A 23,392-nucleotide genomic window follows, 5' to 3' on the forward strand; every position below is an offset into this window, starting at 1 on the left:
ATATGAGAACTTCTACGTTTTCAGTCAAGAAGACACTAGTCCATCTGTCCGGCTAAAACTTAGTTCTATGTGATCTACTAGGGGCAACAACGTGTTGAGGAACTAATCCCACTGGCTCTTCAAAGGCCAGGGAGGTTATTCATCTTAAACTGCTTCCAAAGATTTTCTCGGTTAGTTGTTCGCCTCGAATATCTTCGAGGTCTATTATTCTCCCACTTGTCATTTTGGAAATGTGATTTCTTTTCAAAAAGGCATTGTCACGAGCAACGAATACTCTATTCTCTGACTTGTTGTAGAAATAATACCCCTTAGTTTCTTTTGGATACTCAACGAAGAAACATTTTTCAGATTTTGGTGCTAGCTTGTCCGAAATTAATTGCTTGACATTGCTTTGCAACCCCATATCTTGAGAAAAGACAACATTTGCAGTTTCCCAGTCCATAAATCGTTTAGAGTCTTTTCAACAGCTTTCGACGGAGCACGGTTCAATGTGAGTGTTGCTGTTGGCAACACATGTCCCCAAAATTGTAAAGGAAGTTGGGTTTGACCCATCATTAACCTGACCATATCGAGTAAGGTCTTGTTTCTTCGTTCCGACACACCATTGCAGTGACGTATTCATGGAGCAGTCAATTAAAAAAAATGCCACATTCCTTATGATGGTCATCAGACTCAATTAATCATACATTGATTAGCAATCATAATTAATTTTAAAGTCGTTTTTATTCAGGATTTAATTAATTCGAAACGAAAAACCCTCAAAAAGTCCGACTGAAAACATTTTTTCCACCCAAAATACATTAAGAAAAATCGAAAATCCAACACTTTTCGTAAACAGCGATTTTTCACCGATTCATCCAATAATCCGAAAAAAAATTCAAAAAAATGGCAGAAAGTTCGAGCAAATAAATCATGAATAATATGCTAAAATATACTTTAAAACATGAAGCTCATGATACCACTGTTGGGATTTAATGTCAATCAAATTACAAAGAGGAAAGAATCCCGAAACCAGAATCCATGTAAAAGTATAGATTAAGCAATACATACGTTAGATGCGTGTACCCCCACTTGCTCTACGAACACGAACGAGAACTCCACTTGTAGTTCCGCTACAATCGTCCATCGACACGTTCAGAATTTCAGATCCGCCTTGATTCCAATAGCTTAGATCTTCCACAAGGGTGTTTAGCTTTTTGGGAAATGTTCAACTTGGAGGCACACATAGAATTAAGGTTTTATGTGTCTCTAGGGTTGATTGTGTGTTAGAATGGAAAACGGAGATGGAGTTAAGTTATTAGAATAACCTAGGGCACTTATTATGTTTGACCGACCAAGACACAAGGCCTTATGACCGGCCAACACTACACGCACACACGCATGCGCAGCGCTGGGCCTGAGGCTGCGCCCAAGCCAGCTGTTGGCGATGATGCGCAGGCTCACGCGCGCGGTACAGCCAAGCCATGGGCTTGATGTTGTTGTTGTTGCCTTGCGGCCATGCGCGCTGCTGCCCATGGGCCTTGAGCGCTTGCGCACTTGACTCGTGGGCTTTGTAGCTCCTCGTATGCGTCCGATTGGCCTTGCGGCCAATGTTTATCTTATAGCACTTGACGATCCAATGTCCTACGACACGATTATTCGTTTTGCCTACCTTACGAATATACGCAATACGATATACGATTACGATCCAACGTCTAATCTTATATTTATTTTTTTCGAACTAAGAAAATTCATTTAATCTGGCGATTTGTTTTATATCATTGGTGTGACCTTGTACGTTCAGTCAAGAGTAAGCTGTGAGCCTAATAAGGTTAAGAACTCACTGATCGGAAACGTTACTCCATCTAGCTGTTCTGATCACTTGATCTTACTGAATTAATTATTCGTGATTAATCTGAACTTGGTATTAGATCAATTCACATTGTGTGAAAGGACACATTTCCTTCATTTTGAGCGTCTTTTCAGCAGTTTTTCAACATACCGTGAAGCTCAATGAACATTTTGTCCAAACTATTAATGCTATAATTCAGTTTGCACTAATTATACTCGCTATGAAGAGAATGGAGGATGGTGTCTACTGCCATCTCCTGAGGGAATTGTTGATCGAGCCTACTCATATTCTCAATTAATCCATTCATCTTGAGAACATGTGGACTTATAGGCTCTCTTGTCCTGAGTTTAGTCTCGAGGATCTGCCTATGAGTTTCGAATCTTTCGACTCGAGCAAGATATTGGAACATGTTTTTCAACTCATTGATGATTGTGAAAGTATGTGAGTTGATGAACATTTTATGTAGATCCGCACTCATGGTAGCAAGCAGTAGACATTTCACATCCTTGTTGGCATCAATCCTTGTTGACCCCGTCGCCACCGCTTAGGGCATATACTCATCTAGGACATACTCCTTTTCTTCCTGCATTAGAACAATTTGCAAGTTCCTTTCCCAGTCAAGCAAGTTTTTCTCGTTCAACTTCTCTGTCAAGAATTGACCGAATGTTGAATGATTTGTTATTTCCCTTAATTAAAACTACAATTGAAAAGAATAAACAAATAAATAACAACTAATACATGCTCTTAATAATTTAAAATCAAGCATCATGCATAAATAAAATTTATTATGCATTTTATTCAAGTTATGTGTTCTGGCAGGTGTGAATAAAATGAATCCAAGACCCTCAAAATCATTAAAGAACTAAATATGCTTTGGCTTGTCTTAATTCTAAAATATTTTAGGTAAGCAATCTGTTGCTAATAGTCAAGAAACTACTCTTGGTTGATAGGTACATCTAAGAACTTATTAGGAAAACCTATCATATTTGACACGACATAAAATGACTCCTTACCTATATCGTTGAGTTCAACCAAAATCAACATGTACTCACAACTAATGTGTACCTTACCCATTTGAGATCAAGAAGTGACACCTCACTTTTGCAGAAAACTATCACTAACTTGATAGAAAGGTAAAAAGTAAGTGTTATTTTGGAATGACACCTTATAACTCAATTTAAGTTAGCAACTTAAAGCTTTACTATATTGATTATATTTTAACTGAACTAAAATCCTTAATCATGCAACATATTCAAGTCACATTTCTCATGCATAATTCAAGACAAATTTAAAAGCAATAAATATCTCAAATCATGCATAATAAATAAAAGTTATCTAGTATGGCACGACTTCACCTTGAAGCTTCAACTTCAAACCCCGTCTTGAAAATGAGATTGAACCTACGTACTTGAACTTCAATATGGGAGGCGCCATTTTCACCAAATAGGAATTGCAAAATTGAAATAACTATTCTAATTATTACAACATGCTAACGGTACGCATACCGAATTTAAATAAAAGTTATGGTACATTAGACTTACATTCAAATTAATGGTCTGCATACCATATTTTCTATCCTAGTTGGACCATACTAGTCACTTTCTGCAAACTGCAAAACAATATATATGCAATGTATTCCATTCACCCATTCAATTATCAATGAACGACCTACTTAGCAAGTTAGCAGGAAAAAAACATCACATAATATTTGCAACAACTAATTAAGGTTTAAGAATCTACCAATTATTAGTTATAATCAAATTGTTTATCCTAAGAAAATAAGGACCTAATCAAGGAAAAAATTACATTTTAACCAAACATGAATTATATGATTTACCAATTTAAAAAATAAAAATTTGTCTTTCCAAGTCCAACCGAAAACCACGATATTTAGATCCTAGTTTATTGGTTATTTTATGCTTCAGTTTCTTTTACTTTGAATTTTATTTTTCTACGCTTTAGTTTCTTTTACTATGGATTTTAGTTTTCTAGGCTTTAGTTTCATTTAGCTATTTCGAACTATCATCTATAAACATATAGCTAAATCCTAGTTAAGTAGCAACATGAAAATTACTACGGATTTTAACTACTTATTGCTAGATCATAGTCAATTAGTAACATAAATGTTGTATGGATTTTAACTACTTACTGGTGAGAATCTCGACGCCTGATCATTTCATGGATAGCAAACATCGTCCCAATTATCGACGCATAAAGACATCGTGAATTCCCGACTCACTTTTTCTTGGCAATATTTGCAGGCGTCGAGGCTATTTTCTCGACGCCAAATGGTGTCTCTTATATGCCCAAAATGCATCGCCAAAACAGGGAAATTTTAGTAGTGTCTGGTCAGTGGTCTGTGTTATCTCTCCATTATTGTATCATGAGAATTCCTCATTGGTTATTGACTGTTTTTGAGCCTTGCTACGTTGCAAATTCTACTGTATACTTGGATGTACCAAGCACAATCTGACCCACTTTGTTGTGTATTTATGCGATTACACCACTAGAAAGGTTGGAGTAGTTAGCACAATCATTTAAGCAATGATTAAATGTACTCTGACTGCTATCCAAAAAAGAAAAAAATGTACACCGAGTTATTTACTCTTCCTCGTGTGTATGACATACATGTTCAGATAGATATAGGTAGGGGGGGGGGGGGGGGGGGGGGGGGCATGGTGAAAATACAGATACTACACAATTTTATTTTATTTGACAAGGAGGATACTACATACATTTTAGTCACGATGCAATCATTACAACCTACCAGAAATCCTAAATGCAAGGTCATGATGATCATCTCGTATGCAACAACAGCAGCTCCGGCTTCTCAACAAATGATTTCCACTCGTTGCAGAATTTTGCAACTGTTGCTCCATCTAACACCCTATGGTCAGCACCAATATTTACCTGAAAATTGATCGAGAATGTCAGAAAATCCAGAAGGACTTCAAGCTCTGTTAGCAATGGAATAGATCATATTTAACCCGAGGATGAGAGATTGGAACATCCTGTGCTTCATCCCATCATAATAGATATCATGACTTGCATTGTTATTGTTTTTTTCGCTTTTCTCTGCTATTCAGTCTAGGAGCAGATGGCTGATTACTTACAATCCCAAAGGACAAGAATAATCTACGAGGTTTTGTCAGTAATTAAAGTGACAGATCAATTTTTCAAGTCATTATACAGATCATACCATTTTATTTTCCACGCTCTGCCATTCTTCTTTCGTCTATAACTTCTATTTATAGTGCACCTATCCCACTCAGCATACTAATTCAAGCATCTCTATTTCTCAAACAGATAAAGCATATCAAACGTGCAATCTCACTCAACATTAGGTCAAGCATTACAACTTCCTCTTCAAACAAGCAGAACACAGCAACCAAATAACCAAATATTAGTAGTATACTCTGCCCATATCACGTGCCTATCAACAACTTTAGAAATCTCCACACAGAAGCAATTCTATTCTTATGAGAAGTACTAATATTCAAATCATCCCCAACCCTAATTCAATAGACGTGCTTATAATCTAACATTCACTACATATACATATATATATATATGCACTCGGATTATTGGGAGGTCTCCACCATCGTTCATAATTTCAAAGCATCAAGTTTATTCATAATTATGGGAAAGAAAACCAGAATAAGTAAAACAAAACTCACATTCATAACAGGAGTGGGATACAGAGTCCCACCATCTGTGAACCGAGGAACTTTCTGAATTCTACCAATTGCGATAATTGCAACTTCAGGCAAATTAATTAAAGGAGAACCGAACTTTCCACCAATGGCTCCAATGTTACTAATGGTTATTGTTCCGCCAGATATGTCATTATGACTAAGCTTGTTTTCCATTGCCAATTGTTGCAGCCTTGAAATTTCCTTGGTTATCTAGAAAACATAAACGTCAAGCTGAAACTATTAGCACCAAACAAACAAAGATATTGAACTCAAGTATTGGAAGCCTAAACAGTGTGACCCTGGATAACCAGAAATAATAACTCTATGATACGATGAAACTTTGGGAAAATTCATGCAAATCATATTTCCAGTTAAAATATCAGATAACTGAAAGCCTTAAAAATTCATCCAATTTTTTTTCGAAGGCCTAATACTGCCTTTCAGAAGTTCTTGAATCCATTGCTAAATTTCTTGTTCCTTGTTCAATTTCTAAAGAACGACAACATTCATATATGTTACCTAGACACAAATTTCAAGTTATGTATATCTGGGTATGACTAGAGTTAGGACAGAGAATCTCAGTGGCAGGAAAACTGTCTAAAGAATGACACGAGCTTGGAGAGATGGCATTCGTGAAATATATTTGTGATCCTAAAACATTTTTGCGTGATTGGTGTTAACGTTACAGATTCATTTTAGTTGCTGGGTGATCGTAAAACATCTTATCAAGCTCAATTGTGAATTGTGAGCATATACTGCATAGCTTTCTCTTCTCCCTCCCCTTGTTTTCTCCCAATATGTTGTTTTAGGTAGTTGAGGTGTCAATTGAAAGTTGAGTTATCGAGTAAAGATTTCACACCCATAACAAGTATAGACTGTCCGAATTTTGCAGGCATATTTAAGACAAAATAGTCAAAGCAGCATGACTGTTCATGCCAAACTCCATTTTCTTCTACACCGAGGAAGGGAGGCTTTCATCCGAGGCAAGGAGATGTAACCTTACAAATTGCAATTAAAACACAATAATGTAGAGGCCCTTTAAGCCCTAGCCCTATAATCCCAAGGAAGTAGCTTCCTATTGACCCTAAACTCCGAAGAACTCAATCCTCCCCAGTCGACCTTGATTGGTTCTACTTTCTACTTTCCGTGTATGTCCGGCCGTCAAAGTTCTTTCTACTTTCCGTTATCAAAGTTCTTCATACTTCAGCTTTATTCCAATTTCGTCAAAGAAAAATCTCTCTTTTACCCTCATTACCCCACCTCATGGGTCCACTCAGGAAAACTTATCAAAGAGTACCGTGTTTTCCATCCACTTTGCGAGCATGTATCTTACCTGATTTTTTTACTAACTAATACCTCAAATTATGACTTTTATTAAAACATCTTAATCAACTTTGTCGTCGTTTGACCAACACCACTCCCTCAATTTTAGATGAAGCGCGTGTTACAATATCTCTTTCCCCTCCCAAATCTGCCCGCTTTTAGTTCATATCCCTCCGCCCAAACAATCTTTCATCTTCTTTATTTCACCCACCCGCCATTCTTCCAATCATTGTTCTTGATACAGTACATGGAAAAAGTACTAAGGTGGCATTTTGTTTGAATTCATGACAAGTAAGACTCCAATGGAAGAAAAATCAATTTGAGAAAGTAACATCCTCCCTCATTTGAAATTCCAATTATGCATAAATTATTATAATTCTCAAATTACATGAAATGCAGTATATCTTTGAGTTCCAATTAAAGAACCTTAATTCTATGAATTATTTTCACTTTGATGGAATCTATCAACAAGTTTATAAAAACCAAAGCTGAGGTGAATTTATTAATTCATGCATGTTCAAAGATGCACACAGCAACAACCATCAGTCTATCACAAGAAAATTTAAGTGTAAAAGTAGGGATTTCATTGAATTGGGTGACACAATTAAGCATAATGGATGTGAGGACAACTAGAAGTAGGCGAGTGACATTTATGGTGTATGGGGGATTAGGTGTTTCACATGCACAAACAAAAATGGAGGGAAATGTTTGTCAGAGCCAGAAAATTGATTTGATACAGGTCTTTTCAATAATATTATAAGTTTTAAGGTATAGCCCAAATAAAGTTCCATTAAGGTACTTTCTCAAAAAGTCGATAGTAAACATGAAAATTTTCAAGTATTAATTGTTTTTTACAACCTTAAAAAATTGACAGATTGTTTTTTAGCACCTTAAAAAATAGAAATTGTATTTTACCAACAAAAAAAAATTGTCTTCTACCACCTTTTAACGGCAAAGATCACAGAAACGTTATGCTATGAACCCTTTTAGCAAATCAATTAACATACATCACGTTACCGAACACACACACAAATTGGTTTACAAACACAATTAACATATCGTTTCAATTACTGATATTATTTTTGACGCAAATCACAAATCATACCCTTAAAGAAGCTTGAGTCTCCTTTGCAAAGTTAGAAAAGACGCTATCAATTTGAGAAATATTACCAATTATGTGAAATAATGGGAATTAATGGGAAGCAAATTATGCGAATAAATGGGAAGAGAAGGAAGTTGGGTAACCGGTAGTTATTATATACATGAAATTGTGTAAGAAGAGAAAGATACTAGAAATATAGCCGTTGAAAGGGGCCCACATAACATTTATGTGATCTTTGGCATTAAAAGGTGGTAAAAGAATTTATTTTTTAAGGCAAAATACAATTTCTATATTTTAAGGTGGTAAAAAACAATTTGTCAATTTTGTAAGGTGATAAAAAACAACTAATCCTAATAAAAGTACCCTTGTCTTTGAAAGAATTTATCAAATAAAGATAAAAGAAAAAGTAAATCCCTCTGTTTAATCTCTTCCTACAAATACTAACTAAAAGTCACCCATGAAATCCAAACTTCAGTATTTGGTGACCTCATACCATAACAAAAATATAATAAAAGAGACCCCTGCATGAAACAATTTTTGAAGGATTTCAAATGGAGTTTGAAGATTAATGGCAACTGGAGCAAGTCATATCCCATGGTTGAAACCTTTTTCCGCATATTCTTCCCACCCCTTCCCTCCTTCCTCATTGATTCGGCTTTGTGCAGAAGCCCACACCCGAACCCCTGAATATCATAATCTTTCATATCTCACCTTGCTTATCTTAACCAGAAGCCCAAAATTTCAAACCCCACCCCCCTCCCTCCCCCCCCCCCCCCCTCAAATTCTTTTTTTTTCTTTGGAAGCCCTATAAACGGAACAATTATCAATCTACAAAATTGTAAAATCCTCGGATGGATTCATTCTCATGGAAACACCTCAGCCCAAACTCTACAACGGGGTAATGGAATAAACCAAAACTTTAAAAACAAGTTAAAGATCATACTATTCAATCACAAATCCCGTAAGGTTAGGGTAGAAATGATATGAGCAATAATGGTGGTTTTAGGGTGGGTGGTGAATCTTCTATTAACCGAAAAACTGAGAATAAGGAGAAGTGGAAATAATTTCAAGCATTCACAGGGGAGCTTGAAGGAGGCAATGGAGGTTTCATAGGGACGATCCTCATATCAAGCTCAACTTTTCGGATCTAAAAAGTCATCGCCATCTCCACAAGTTCTTTAAATGTCGGTGAACTACTAACAACAATTATATTAAAAGTGGGGAACCTAAATTGACTTCTGGGAGAAATTGAAGAAACATGCGGACAAATTTTTTGTACCTAAAAATTACTTACAAAGTGCTCATCTCAAAATGAATTCAACTAGGGTCAATGTTTGAGCACAAGATGCTTGCTTTTTTTGAGGGTGGTTTTGAACCATACATTAGACATGAAAAGGACTCCTTCGATATTGTAGCCTGGTTGTCTAAGAAGTGTAATATGTACGATGTACCTGCTCCGTCCCTAAATGATTGCTCCACATCATTTTATGTTAATGTTATATGACAAATCTACCGAAGTTTGCAATACAACTCTTAACAAGTAAAGTTGGGGATGGGGCAATCTTTAAAGGAGGGAGGGAGTAGCAATAAAGTCAATTTGTGAACTCAAGGACTTGTTCGACTTCTAAGGTTAAAACTCCAAACAGAGCTTCTAAATTAGTTCAGGTCCTGTAGAAATAAAGGGCAAGAAGTTAGCATTAATTCTAAAGAAAATATAGCTACAGTGATGAGAAAAGCCTTGCTTGCTAGCTCAATCCTTCAGAGGATGAGCAAAGGGAGAAAACTTTTCAAACAAGATGCAAAGTTCAAATCCAGTGTTCTTATCATTGGTCATACTCACACAGTTCATTCACCAATGTTGCGACTGTCCTAAAGATCAAACTTAGTCTTTACACCATTAATTATCCCAAAACATACCAACTTCAACGGCTGAACTTCTAAGTAATTTTTCCTTATTCTTTGGTTGATACAATAAAAATGAGATCTTTGTGATGATTTGCCATAAAAGCATGCCATGCAATTCTTTGGTGACCTTGGAAATAAGATATGTGAGTTGTGCTGCTTGTGCACGACAAAGGAACAATACCTACTTTTTTTGTGTTGTTGATTAGAAGAACAAGAACGCTTAATCCCATTTCCTTCACCCGAGAAAATAAAGAAAACTTAGCCTGTGGAAGTTTTACACAGTTTTGTTAGCATCTAGTATGTGCATTTGGCCCTAACTAGAGGTGCATAAGTTTTAGTAGAAAGAGGGCAGGAGAGTAGGACAGAGGACAGAGAATGGGACACTTTGGTGTTGGGTCAGGGAGAGAAGGGAAAATAGGAGTGGGGCCTGTGGGAGCTCTGAGCTACGATCAATAGGCTGAATGGAAGAAAAAGGGGGGTAGAGGATAAACTTATACAAAACCAAGGGAATTATATAAACCATTTTGGATAATGGGAATGACAAAATTGCAAATAGGAATATTTTGAATCATTTATCACTATGAGGCTATGGGCAAGCAAAATTTTATTGAAAGAATGAAAGTACAATGAGTACGCTAAACATAAAACTTAAATTTTTCAATTACCACTACACTTAGCTTCAAAAAAAAATTCAAGGAAGACATAAATAAAGGAAAATTTCCAAAGGCTTGGCAGCTCATTGAGGAGAACACAGTCAAAGTGAAGTGACTGAATAAAAAGAACAGAAAGACGAAACATTTACCTCCAATATAGAAAGAGACTGAACCTTCTTGATATTTGGTACAACCAGACCATAGGGAGTAGCCATGGCAATTCCAATATTATGAGAGCCTGTATTACGGAACAAAAAATCATAATTTATCAGTATGAAAGTTCAAAACATCAAATAGCCAACTCAGTAATCAAAAAATACATTTACAGTTAATTGGCAATCTGAAAAGACAAAGAAGCATAGAGGTGTATGGGAATCCACTTCCATCCCACTAAATCAAAGTTTATTTGCATCTAATGTACTCTAGAATTTTACAGTCCTGAATAAACCTAATGTAGATATACATTATCAACTTGAGAATTCTATGTGTTTTGATCCATTAATCAAACAACTAGAGCGACATATGACTGCTTAGACAGATCAGACATATTTAGATCTCACCAATGTTTACTCCCTTGAGAATTCCAAACTGTCACTTCTAAAACAAACCAGTAAATAAAAAACAATAAAAAGGTCATTCTGTTAAACATTTGACTACCACTGCGTTCCCATGTTTAGCATAAAAAATAGCATCTTCGCTCTATTTTGTTTTTTTTTACTTGCTAATTTCTTCAAATTTTCATTTTTCCACATATTAGGAGCATCTCTTTTCTGACAAGATTGCATACTCAGATACATCCTATAAGCTTCTCCTTGCTTCCTACAACCAGGCCAGGAATAACCAGAAACATGAACTAGTGCCAAAGTGAAGATAAATCATGAAGGCAGCAAAAATTTATCACAGAAAATACTTGCCAGTTTCTTGTACAAACCTTTGACAATGATTTCATGAACATCCTCATTGAAACAACTATTTAAAAGGGGGTATTTTCCCATTGCCATTGATAGTGATTTGACCAAAAACGGAAGAAAAGTGTGCTTTATACTTGGATCTGGGTTTTCACTCTGAAAAGATGCTTTAAGTTCTACAAGTCCCCCACAATGAATTTCTTCCACATAATGGAAATGTGGAACTCTGGCTGCCAGTGTCATGGACTTGACCATCGCGCGTTGGAATCCCCTGAAGCAGAAAACAGTCCAGTTCAAAATATGCATGAACAATTGGAAAACTGTCACTAACATTTTCAAAGGATTGCAAAATATATAAAACAATCTCAGATTACCATGTTTTATGCATTCAGAAAGTATAGAGTAATTAAAGAACTTGAAATACTCCAATATCTATTCACCAAAAAGGCAGAAGTTCAAAATTTCATTAAAGTAACACGATTTTCTACGTATTTGTCCAAAGCCCATTCTTCACAAATCACAAAAGACAGAAAGAAGTCAAAGAACAAGCAGAACAGTAAGAATAAATGTCCAAGACGAGGAGTTGACGGGATTGCTGCTTGTAAAGCTAAACAAGTAGTACCACGTTTTGACTTTCAGTATCATTATACAATAGCTGCAGCTTAATCATCACCCACACTACAAAAAAAAAAATACTTCGTACATAAATTTTAGGGAACTAGTAACAAATGACAATAACATAATGCTAGAATGTATCCCCATCACATGACAAGCCTTTAACCCAAACACGAGCAGGGAAAAATTGCATATACACAATGTTTAGTAAGAACTAAGAAGTAAAATAGATTGTTGAGCTCGAAGAAAAAAAAATTATGTAAGACTAGTAATTCTCCAAGAAATAAGCTAAAGATACCCAAAAGAGAAAACGCAATCACAACATGCACTAGTCATTAAAACCACACCACACACTAGTCACTGAAACCCTAAGACCTAACTCTAAGAGCATGTTGTGTCCAAGGATTCAGGGTGTCGCACATCAAAAGTAACCTTAGCCATCAATTATTTTTTAATAAATTGTAACTCGTAAAAATTTAATAGCTAGATACAAACCCATAGTTATTGAGAGTGTTTCATAAACATAAATTTTTCTAACAAAAGGAAATAACTGTGCATCAGGGAGGGGAAAGAATAACACTAGGTAACAAGGAGCACATTGTGTCCAACGAATCGAGGTACTGCAGATTAAACATTACCTTAGCTGTAAAGTTTTGTCTTCATACAGTGAACTCTCAGCCACTGATCTGCCAGAGCAATATGCAGAAGGCTCAGTATCAACATCTTTGCCAACAACGTGATTGATAATATCTTCTGTCAAAACCCTTCCATCTTTACCACTTCCTTTTATATCATTAATGTCAATTGCATGTTGCTTGGCTAGGTTACGAACAGCTGGTGTGCACAGTATGGCACTCAACCTACTCTCACTTGTGAATGAAACTTGACTACTTGACTCATCTTCTTTACTAGGATCAGATAAGTTGGATTCAGAGAAGCCACCACTCACAGTCGAAGGTGAAAATTCTTCAACAGCCATCTTCAGAAGTGTTTCTCCAACCTGCTTACCAGAATATTACCGTCAAGAACAGGACTAAAGAGGGGAAACAAAAACATATATTTAAGAAAAAAAAAAGGATCTCAAATTTCATAAAACTTACAAGCACAGTACTGGAAGAAATTATGTTGAGCCTTGACAAAATTTCATTTGTGTGTATGGGTGTGGTGGGTAGGGGTGTGTCTGTGTGGGTGGGGGGGTAGACACTAAAGCTTTGCCTAACTGTGTAATGGGCACATTTACGTTTAGTGATAAGAAGTTACCAACTCTGGAGTCAAGAATAGTATGTAGCTTTTCATGTGTTTAGGGTCAATCATTGAAGGAATATGCATAAAGGACTGGGGAACACGAGCAAGGCACAAGCATTTTACAACAAGAAAATTATCTCGTATTCAGAACATATAATTACGGAGTGGCTGTCATAAGCATGTAAGAATATCCTTAGACCTGCCAGCAGCAAATTCATCTCTCAGGAAAATGAAGCTTAATAACTCCCTTTCAAATTACTTTTCACCTAGAAAAAATAAATTTATGAAAAGGACGTCTTTATTAATTTATTTTATTCTATTCATTCAGGAAATTCTGGTTAGACCCCCTTCCTGATATTGTTTACTTGTTTTCATTATTTGCTCTGTTAGTATATTGGGGAAATTTATTTTACTATTCCACTGAATTGATTTTGCTATATGTTACAATCTGAGAAAATACATATTCAGGGGAGAGAACATTTTAAATCTGGAATAAATAGGTTTAAGACATGAGAAAACTAAGATAGCCACCCGATAGACTAATGTTTTTTGCTGTTTGTTCAATTATAATATAACAGTTCCAAGTTTGGGTTGGTTCCGAGGTGTGGACTCTATGCTAAGCAGCATCTTGCTTTGAAAAAACACAGGCGTTTCTAAGCGAACTGTGTTAAATTTGAACAACATAATTAAGAGCTTGTAAATACTGGAAAGTTCGGTCAAGACTGAAAGGTCAATTACACTTTGACGTTAGGATTCTAATAAACTATACCAAAATGGCTCATTAAAGTGGTTGCACTTCTTATTAATTGTGAAGCACCAGATGTCATTGCACATCAATTTAAGATTAGTTGATTACACCAACAAGGCTCTAACTTATTTTGATTTATTCCAGACAAAATAAGTTTAGATAAGATAAGTTAAGATAAGTTGATAAGTTAAGATAAGTTTAATTATATTAAGATAAGTTAAGATAAAATATGTTCTTCTTTTCAGAGTTTTTCACACAAAAATAATTTATTTCAGACAAAATAACACAAGAAACAAGTTCAGATAAGTTCAAACAAGTTCAGATAAGTTCAAACAAGTTAAGATAAGTTCAGACTAAATAAGTTGAATAGAACGGAGCCTATTTGTTAGAATTCAACCTTCCTTTACTTGTACTCTGTGATGCTCGGACTTGCCCCACCACCCCGCCGTACCACTGTCGACACGACACGGCGTGGGACACAGAATTCGGAACGGGAGGAAAACAAACTCGTTAGTCAGGGTTTCGAAAAACAAAATCTAAAAATAGAGATTCTAAATTAGGGATATAGGGAACGAATTTATGTTTCACAGTCGTCGCAAAGCTTAAATTAAACGGGCAGAGAGGAGGAGAAGGGAATCGGAGAGGAAAAAGGAGGAGGGTCCATGTTTACCGGTGAAAATAAAAGAAGGGAGAAAGGAGAGCCTATAAAGATGAAGCATCACGTAGTAATTTAGTATAAATATAACATTATTTTATTCATGAAATTAAAACAAATGGTTTATAATTGGCCACATGGCCCACATGCCTTGATTGGTTACAACTTGCATGTCAAACAAAGCAAATCCTTTAATTTTGTGTAGATTTGGTTCATGAGGGTGCATAACGTCGCTAGGGCATTCGTAAGGACATGCGGGCCATTGTAATCTATAGCAAGACATTTGAAAAACACATCGAGCACCTAAGAAAAGTGTTCGAGAAGTGAGGGGACATCACATGTTTGTGAAGCAAGAGAAGTGTGCCTTCACGCAGGCATAAATTGGATTCCTTGGATGCTTCGTGGGGATGGGTGTATCAGAAATGATCTGAAGAAGATTCAAGCTATCCGTGATTGGCAGACTCCAACGAACACATTAGAATTACGTTCGTTCTTGGGACTGGCCAATTACTATCGTCGCTTCATAAAGGGGTACTCGGACAAAGCTAGCTCCCTGACGGAATTATTGCGGAAAGATAACTCTTTTTGCCAAAAGATAGCTCTTGGCAATGGGCACAAACTCATCAAGAGGCATTTCGCAAGGCTAAAGATGCAGTGATGAAGGAACCAGTGTTGGCTATCCCCGACATCAACAAACCGTAGAAACAAACACATCAGATTCTTCCATGTGTGGGGTGCTTCTCCAAAAAGGGCATCATGTTGCATTCTATAGTTGGAAGCTGAATGGGGCTGAGTGGAAGTATGTTGCTCAAGAGAAAGAACTTCTAGCCATTATCCATTGCCTGAGAATATGGAGACACTACTTGGTGGGGTCCAAGTCCATCGTCCGCATTGACAACACAGAACAAGAAAACAAGCTCGATGACAGGACCTACTCCCAGAATTTGATCGTGTTCAGTTCGTATACCGAACTAGAGTGAGTAACCGCGACCGATGCACTAAGTCGGCATGCTGACTTGGATCCCTTGCGCAGACTTGCTCCATTCTCTTTAAAAACATAGCTACCTCCATCAAAGACTAAGTTACGCAGCACCTTGCCTGCGATCCTATGATAGAGACTATGAAGAAGATGATAGAAGAGGGAAATAGAAGACGCTTTTAGATAGAGAGTGGCATCATCTATACGAAAGGCTACAAACTATTCATAACAAAATCTGGAGGCCTCCTCCGGATGCTCTTGAAAGAATGTAATGACAACTTGGTAGAGAACTCTCAGTCTGCCTAGAATGAAATAAGATGTGATGGGTTATACGAAGACTTATCTTGTGTGCCAAGAGTATAAGATTGATAAACAGAAATCATGAGAACTACTTGAGCCTCTCTCCGTCCCCACTCGTCCATGGGAGAGTGCCTCGATGGACTTCATCAATGAACTACTAAATGTGGACCAGTTCTCCTCTACTATTATAGTAATATATCGTTTTTCCAAATATTCCACCTTTGCTCCTATAAAAGAGACATGTGGTGCCGAAGAAACTGCAGCTCTATTCTTCAAACACATAGTGAAGTATTGGGGGTTGCCGCAAAGCATTGTCAGCGATAGAGACCATAGATTCACGAGCATCTTTAGGTCAGAGTTGTTCCAAATCATGGGATCATGGGATCAGCTCTTAACATGTCGTCAAGCCACCACCCTCACACCGATATTTAAAGAGACTGAATGGGCTTTCGGAAAATATCTACGACATTTTGTGAGTGTTAACCAGAAAGATTAGGTCAAACTCTTGGAAGTGGCACAACTTTTGTTTCTAACGCTAAAAGAACAACATCTAATAAAAGCCCCTTTGATCTAGCGAATGGCCAACAACCCCTTTTACCACACACGGTAGCGGGAATGGAGGATAGAAGAACCTGTCAAGCTCAAGATTTCACAACAGAATAAGAGGAAAAAATACCTAGAAATAGCATCAAAGTGCATAAAGAAATGGGCCGATCAAAAAAAAAGGCCAGTTGAGTTCGATGTGGGTGATATGGTGGTCGAAAACTCATTAAGAAATATGAAGCCCCCATCCACATCACTAAGCGGATTGGAAATATTACATACAAGGTAGAACCTCCCACTTGGATGAAGATCCACCCTGTATTTCATGTTAGTCGTCTCAAACCGTACCACCCATATAAAGAAGATTCTAACAACAACATCCGCGCTCGCACCAACATCAAATTCTGACTGCGCGCAAACACCTCGGCCGAAGATTGAAGCGGCTTCACTATGTTGATTACTCACTTTAGCTTATGTTTTGGAATTAAATAAGTCGACGAGGACGTCGACATCTTTAGTGGGGGATGAATGTCAAAATACAACCTTCCTTTACTTGTACTTTTCTTATACATAGGTTTATATGACTTTTTTTTAGGTTTTTGAACTTCAAATAAGATTATTGTGTTTCTGTCAATCCCGAGTTCACGTAATTTTTAGCTTATCCAAAATAAACCTATATAGGGAGTATACACCAAAATTTCCTACCCCCAAAATTTGTCTTGTTTTCATACTTGCGTTGTTGTTGGGCTTTATTGATATTGTGACTAACAACGAGTAGACGGGGCAAGACGACGAGGAAGGAGAGAGAAAAAAGTACTGCTATTTGAAATAGAATGAGGACGAATTTCTTGAAGTTTGAAGTACTGCTATTTGAAATAGAGTGAAGACTGAAGAAGACGACGAGGAAGGTGAGAGAAAATTGTTAGAAGGAAGGAGAGGGTCTAGGGGCGGCTGGGTGATTGACTGATGGGTTTCATTGAAATGAAATACTCTACTTAGACCATGACTCTATAAGACAACTGGAAAGCTCAAAGCACTAAAAAGGACATGCAAAGAGCTTGACTTTTTAAAAAAAAATATTTTTGTTAGTATTCTCAAATGTCAATTTATAATTTTTTAAAAAAAATTGAAGCAATAACGTCTTATACAATTATTATTATTATTATTTTATTACCATAAGATAAAAGTAGTATTACAATCAATGTTACAATTAAATAGAATTTTGGGTTAAAATCCTTTAAAAAATCACCTAAAAGGTCATTAAATCAAATTCCTAACGCGACAACCGCGACCCGGTCCGCGACTAACGCATCATTTCCGTTACCGAGACACCGCACCCGAACCCGCGACCGATACCGCATTTTCGATCCATGACCATTAGAGCAACTTAATAAGAGCTCAACGTTGCAATAACTCTACGATGAGTTGCTCATTACATGCCACAATGTTTCTTGTCCCTTTGATACTTTTTTCCTTCTCTTTCCTTTTTAGATTGTGTAGAAGGACATCAATAATGAATTACGTAACAAGTCATATTTTGTTGGTTAAAATGGTCTACTGGCACCCCATGTCACTGTACTTTGATGATAAACTATAGTATAAACTAAACCACATACCTTTACAATGTCCCCGGGACCATGAAGAATATGTGAAATCTTTCCCCTATATCGGCTCGTGATTTCTATGGTAGCTTTGTCACTTTGGACCTCGCAAAGTGGTTGAAATTCTTCAACTTGGTCTCCCTGCATAAAGAGCTCAGGATCATCATATCAACAAATATTGAATTAAGGCTTTGTTTGGTTAACTTATTTTGTCTAAAACCTATTTTATCTGAACTCATCTCAACCGTCATTTAGACATTGAGTCAATTTCAACACCAATCTAACAGCTAAAATATATTGAGTTTACTTACCTCCTGCACAAACCACTTCAGAAGCTCACATTCAGCAATACCTTCACCGGTCTGCGCCAGAGGTACATCAACCAATCCACCCAATGAATGCTCAACAGCAACATGAGTTGTGAAGAAAGAAGCATTGAAGAAATAGTGGAGACTCAGCTAGAATACATCAATAAAAAGGAAGAGAGCATGATGAGTAGTTTGTCGGTCAGAAGGGGAAATATAACAGCTGACAGATACAAATAAGAATCTACAGGACTACAACAACCAATACTTTAACAGGCAGTCTCTACTACCAACAGAACTAAAAGTCAAACCTGGTCCAAGAAACCATTAAACATCAATTTTGGATTTCCATGACAGCAGATTTTGCTGTGTTGATTCCCATTTGTTATAGACTCACGGTCCGTTCTTTTTTCTAGTTTTGGTGCTCAATTTTGAAATAATTATCTTAAAAATGTGTACAGTGTTAGTAACAATAAATTGAGGAGCTTCTTGTCTCTGTTACATCGATATTGTAACAGAGTAAGGCAGATAACACCTCGACCCCGTATACTCGCAGATGTAGTGAAGTTTGTGCAAGACGTGGTGTTTACTGCATGGTACTAGACCACTAGCACACAATGTACCCAACCAAGAAATAACATGCAACATGTTTGCCCAATTTAATAAATTAGGTAGCGAATTGCATATAGTACAGGATCTAATACTCACGTGTTAGGTAACTCTGCAAAATAGTGCATATTTCGTTAAAAATATCACAATGTCAAATAAACAGCTCAAAAATTACCATATTTGTATACAATCATTCCAAAAAATATTAACTAATCATGAGGGTGCTACACTAATATGCCATCGTATAAAACCAACCAAAAAAATTTAAGATGGATTTTGGGATCCAGCCATACAATCGATCAATCAACAACTCAACATAACCAACATTGAGATTTACATAAGAAACACAATAGTCAATAATTCAGCACAGCAAGTCCCAAGAGAGGTCATTAATTCAAAATGATCTCCACATCACATTCGGTTCACATTGATTCCACACTATCCAACCATAAAGCTTCGAGTTACTCCCTCAAATAACCTATGGTTGCAGCATGCTGAGAGCCAAAGCCATAAAGGCTGAAAATGTCTGATGCATTTCACACTCATTATTGATTACACCAGAGTTTGGCCACAGTTAAACTATGCTGCGGCTAAAAATATATCATAATACACACCAAAACAACAAAAATCCTCCCCATTCAAATCTCACAGGCTGGTAAGAATCGCTAAAAATACAGAAAATCACTAAACGACATATAAAATAATGTTAAACAAATATCATGTACTAAATTACACAGAAAAAATGCTCATAAATGCAATAAATCTAAAATAAACCAATTAACCAACCAATTATGAACTAACCTGGTAATTCGGCTTAATTACTCGACAAAATGCCGATTGAGAAAGGAACCCTAAAACAGGACGCCGTAACAGAGAAGCAGCCTCCGTCGACGACACAGAGAGAGGAGAAGAGGAGTAAGAATAAAGCCACCGGTGGCCGGAATTGAGAGGCTTCCTCCGCCATAGTTGTCGGAATAAGCTCATAGTTTTTGGTTAGGGTAAAACGCGGTAGAAGTTGTAACCAAAAAAAATGGTGGAATTTTGAGCATTTGATCGTCATAAATTATACAGTTGTACAATCAAGTAGTTTGGAAATTTCTTTTTTTTGGATTGGATTGATGATTCAGTTTACATTACTTAATCTGATGTGTTGTGTGTGTGATACTCCGTACCTATCTTTACCCGATTTTGTCAGCTTTATTTGGAGTTTTTTTTTTTTTTTTTGACAAGTAAGTGAGGATTTTATATATTAATCAACCAACTATTACAAACTAAGCCCAACTAAAGGGAGACAAACCTTCTAGGAAGGACTCCCTCCACTTTAGCAGGCAAACCAAAGCTCAAAAGAGCAGAAAACCAGAAACATTACAAGGAATATAACCAATCATTATCTCTAGTACTCACTTTCCTACCTAGGATACTCTTAATTCTGTGTCTAACATCAGACTGAATACAGTTAACACTGCTATCCAAAGATGGAACCTTAGCATCCCAAATTGCTGAATTTCTTGCCTTCCAAATCTGATAAACCACCCCTGCAACAGCAGCATAACAAACTCTCCTTCTAAAACCACCCACACAATGCCTATGAGCCCATTTGAGGATCATGAACAAGCTTGTTCTGTGAGTGTTGAACCCCAACCAGTGAAGAACTTTCCTACAACATTCAGTGCTGTAGTGACAGGAGAAAAACAGATGAGAGCTATTCTCTGTATGTAAGCCACGGAGAGCACACAGATCATCATCAGTAACCCCATAAGGGAACAACCTGGCCTTATTTTTTAACCTGTCCTGCAGAGCCAGCCAAAGAATGACTCTATGCTTTGGAATGACTCTATGCTTTGGAATGGTGAATCTATTCCATACAAAATGAGACCAATTGGTCTTAGCATGTTGCTCACTTAATTGCTTATACATGTCTCCAATAGAATATTTTGTGGTTGTCAGCCAAGAGTCAGAATGCAGCCTATTGGTACAATCAAGTTTGACTTTGCAGATATACTTTACTGCCCCACTAGCAGCAATAGAGGGCATGTACACCAACCAATTCTTCTGTTTAACATAGACTGCATGCACCCATTTTACCCATAAATTATCTTCTTTCTAGGCAATGGACCATGCCAGTTTCCCAACAGCTGCTTGGTTCCAAATAGCAAGGTTTCTGAACCCAAGCCCACCCTGTGTTTTTGAAACACACAGGTTAATCCATGCCACTGGACCAGGCCTGCTATCATCATATGTACCATGCCAAAGATAAGCTCTGCATACAGAGTTAATTTTCCTAATAACACTCTTAGGAAGGATGAAAATCTGGCACCAGTACACACTGACACTCATTAGAACTGAGTTAACAAGCTGCATTCTTCCAGCAAAAGAGAGATGTCTTGAGCTCCAAATTTTAATTCTAGCAACCATTTTGTTCACCAGTTGATGACACTCACCAGCCTGAAGTTTTCTGGTACTGATTGGAACACCCAAGTACCTAAAAGGTAGCTCTCCAAAGCTGAAGCCAGAAACAACACTGATTCCTTCTTTGTCAGCATTAGAAATACCACAACAATATACTGAGGATTTGCAGGGATTTTCTTGCAAGCCAGTAGTGTTTCAAAATAGGTTAAAACTTTCCAAGAGCAAACTAACTGAAGTAATGTCCCCTTTACAAAACATCAAGAGATCATCAGCAAAACACAAATGATTCAGCTGAATAGTTCTACACCTGGTATGGAAATGAAATTGAGGGTGTTCATCAACTGTAGACATGGCTTTGGAGAAATACTCCATGCAAAGGGTAAAGAGGAGGGGGGAGAGGGGATCCCCTTGTCTGAGTCCTCTTTTAGGCTGGATAAGATCAGAAGGGCTACCATTAATGAGAAGAGAGTAACTTGTTGTTGAAAGACAAGTCATGATTAGTTTGGTGAAGAAAATAGGAAACCCAAGCTCAGTCAACATTTCCTCAATGAATGCCCACTCTACTGTGTCATAGGCTTTCCTAATATCAACTTTCATCAGACAGCAAGGGGGGGGGGGGTGTGAGATTGGTTATACATCTTAACTATATCTTGACAGATCAAAACATTATGCAGAATTGATCTACCAGAAACAAAAGCTCCCTGATTGGGAGAGATTAGCTCAGGAAGCTCCAAACTGAGCTTACTGCAGATGAGTTTGGAAATGCATTTGTAGATGACAGAACAACAAGCTATTGGCCTGAAATCACCCACAGCAGCTGGAACTGGGATTTTAGGAACTAGAGTAATTGATGTTACATTAACTTCTTTGAGGATTTTTCCTGTGGTAAAGAAGTCAGTGATTGCCTTATAGAGATCATCTTTGACAACATGCCAAGCAGTTTTAAAGAAATAGCTATTGTAGCCATCCATTCCAGGAGCCTTGTGGTTAGGAATTGAAAATAAAGCCTTCTTCACATCATCCATTGAGAAATTACAATCCAGCAAAGATTTCTGAGACTCATTAAGTGTTGGCCCTCTTCTAATAATCACAGGATTGACATGAGTTCTGTGTTCCATTTGAGTACAGAACAAATCAGAGTAGAACTGAGTGAAGGCATCTTTCACCCCTTCAATTGTTGTGACTCTGTCACCTTGCATGTTCTGAATTGAGTGAATTGTATTGTGTCTTCTTCTCTGCTTGATACTCTGGTGGAAAACTCTAGTGTTCTCATCCCCCTAAGCTAGCCAATTAATCTTGGCTGTCTGATGGAGATAAGACATATAAGCATTGTGAGCCTGTTTATAATCAGCTGCAGCTAGCTTTTCAGCATCAGCCAAGCTTCCATCATTTGGGGTGGCATGTAATCTAGCTTGGATTTGAAGTAAATTAGAGTAGAGTTTGGTGTTTTCAGCTTCAACATTACTAAAACCCTCCTTGTTCATTTGCTTCAAGTCTACCTTTAACCACTTGAGTCTCTGTAGGATTCTGTACATGGTACAACCAAACACAGGTTTCTCCCAGTTGGTTTGAACAACATCAATAAAGTTCTCAGCATTAGCCCACATATTAAAGAATCTGAAAGGCCTTTTTAAGTTATCATTTTTGTGAAAGCAAAGCAACATAGGGCTATGGTCAAACTCACCTTCAGGGAGGTAGTTTGCTTCTGCAGTAGGAAATAGATCCAACCAGCTAGCATTGGCCAAAACTCTATCAATTCTTGAAAAAACTCTTGCCTCCCCTTCTTGCTTATTGTTCCAGGTATATTGTCTACCCACAGTCTTAATGGTGGAGAGATTGCAATGGAACATACAGTTCCTCATAGCCTGAATATCACCAAGCCTAACAGGCCCACCAATTCTATCCTCAATCTCCATTAGTGCATTAAAGTCACCCATAATGACCCATGGTTGCTTACAGTTATCAG

General features: G+C 37.2%; 1 protein-coding gene across 2 annotated transcripts; it reads right to left on the minus strand.

Moving 5' to 3' along the window:
* Positions 1-4,522: 4,522 nt before the first annotated feature.
* On the minus strand, positions 4,523-20,173 carry LOC110790034 (lipoamide acyltransferase component of branched-chain alpha-keto acid dehydrogenase complex, mitochondrial). 2 transcript variants are annotated; one of them, XM_056828555.1, is made up of 8 exons: positions 19,819-20,173; positions 18,415-18,561; positions 18,119-18,256; positions 12,671-13,032; positions 11,441-11,688; positions 10,659-10,747; positions 5,509-5,736; positions 4,523-4,741 (listed from the first exon to the last, which is right to left on the minus strand). In XM_056828555.1, exons 1-8 carry the CDS (start codon positions 19,999-20,001, stop codon positions 4,628-4,630), a joined length of 1,509 nt encoding a protein of 502 aa, XP_056684533.1. In that variant the 5' UTR covers positions 20,002-20,173; the 3' UTR covers positions 4,523-4,627. The 2 variants fall into 2 exon arrangements, with proteins under 2 accessions (XP_056684533.1, XP_021850471.2); XM_021994779.2 differs by having other exon boundaries at positions 18,119-18,244; positions 19,819-20,169.
* Between the last annotated feature and the right edge of the window lie 3,219 nt (positions 20,174-23,392).

This window comes from Spinacia oleracea, chromosome 5 (genome assembly GCF_020520425.1).
Source record: "Spinacia oleracea cultivar Varoflay chromosome 5, BTI_SOV_V1, whole genome shotgun sequence".
Classification (NCBI taxonomy): domain Eukaryota; kingdom Viridiplantae; phylum Streptophyta; class Magnoliopsida; order Caryophyllales; family Amaranthaceae; genus Spinacia; species Spinacia oleracea.

Bases quoted from the DNA above. Each gene is read 5' to 3' on its own strand.
- LOC110790034 (XM_056828555.1), bottom strand. From the start codon at position 20,001: ATGAGCTTATTCCGACAACTATGGCGGAGGAAGCCTCTCAATTCCGGC. The intron at 10,748-11,440 runs GTTTGTACAAGA...TCCGTAATACAG, and splicing joins TCATGAAATCATTGTCAAAG to GCTCTCATAATATTGGAATT. The intron at 4,742-5,508 runs GTGAGTTTTGTT...ATCAATTTTCAG, and splicing joins ATCCCACTCCTGTTATGAAT to GTAAATATTGGTGCTGACCA.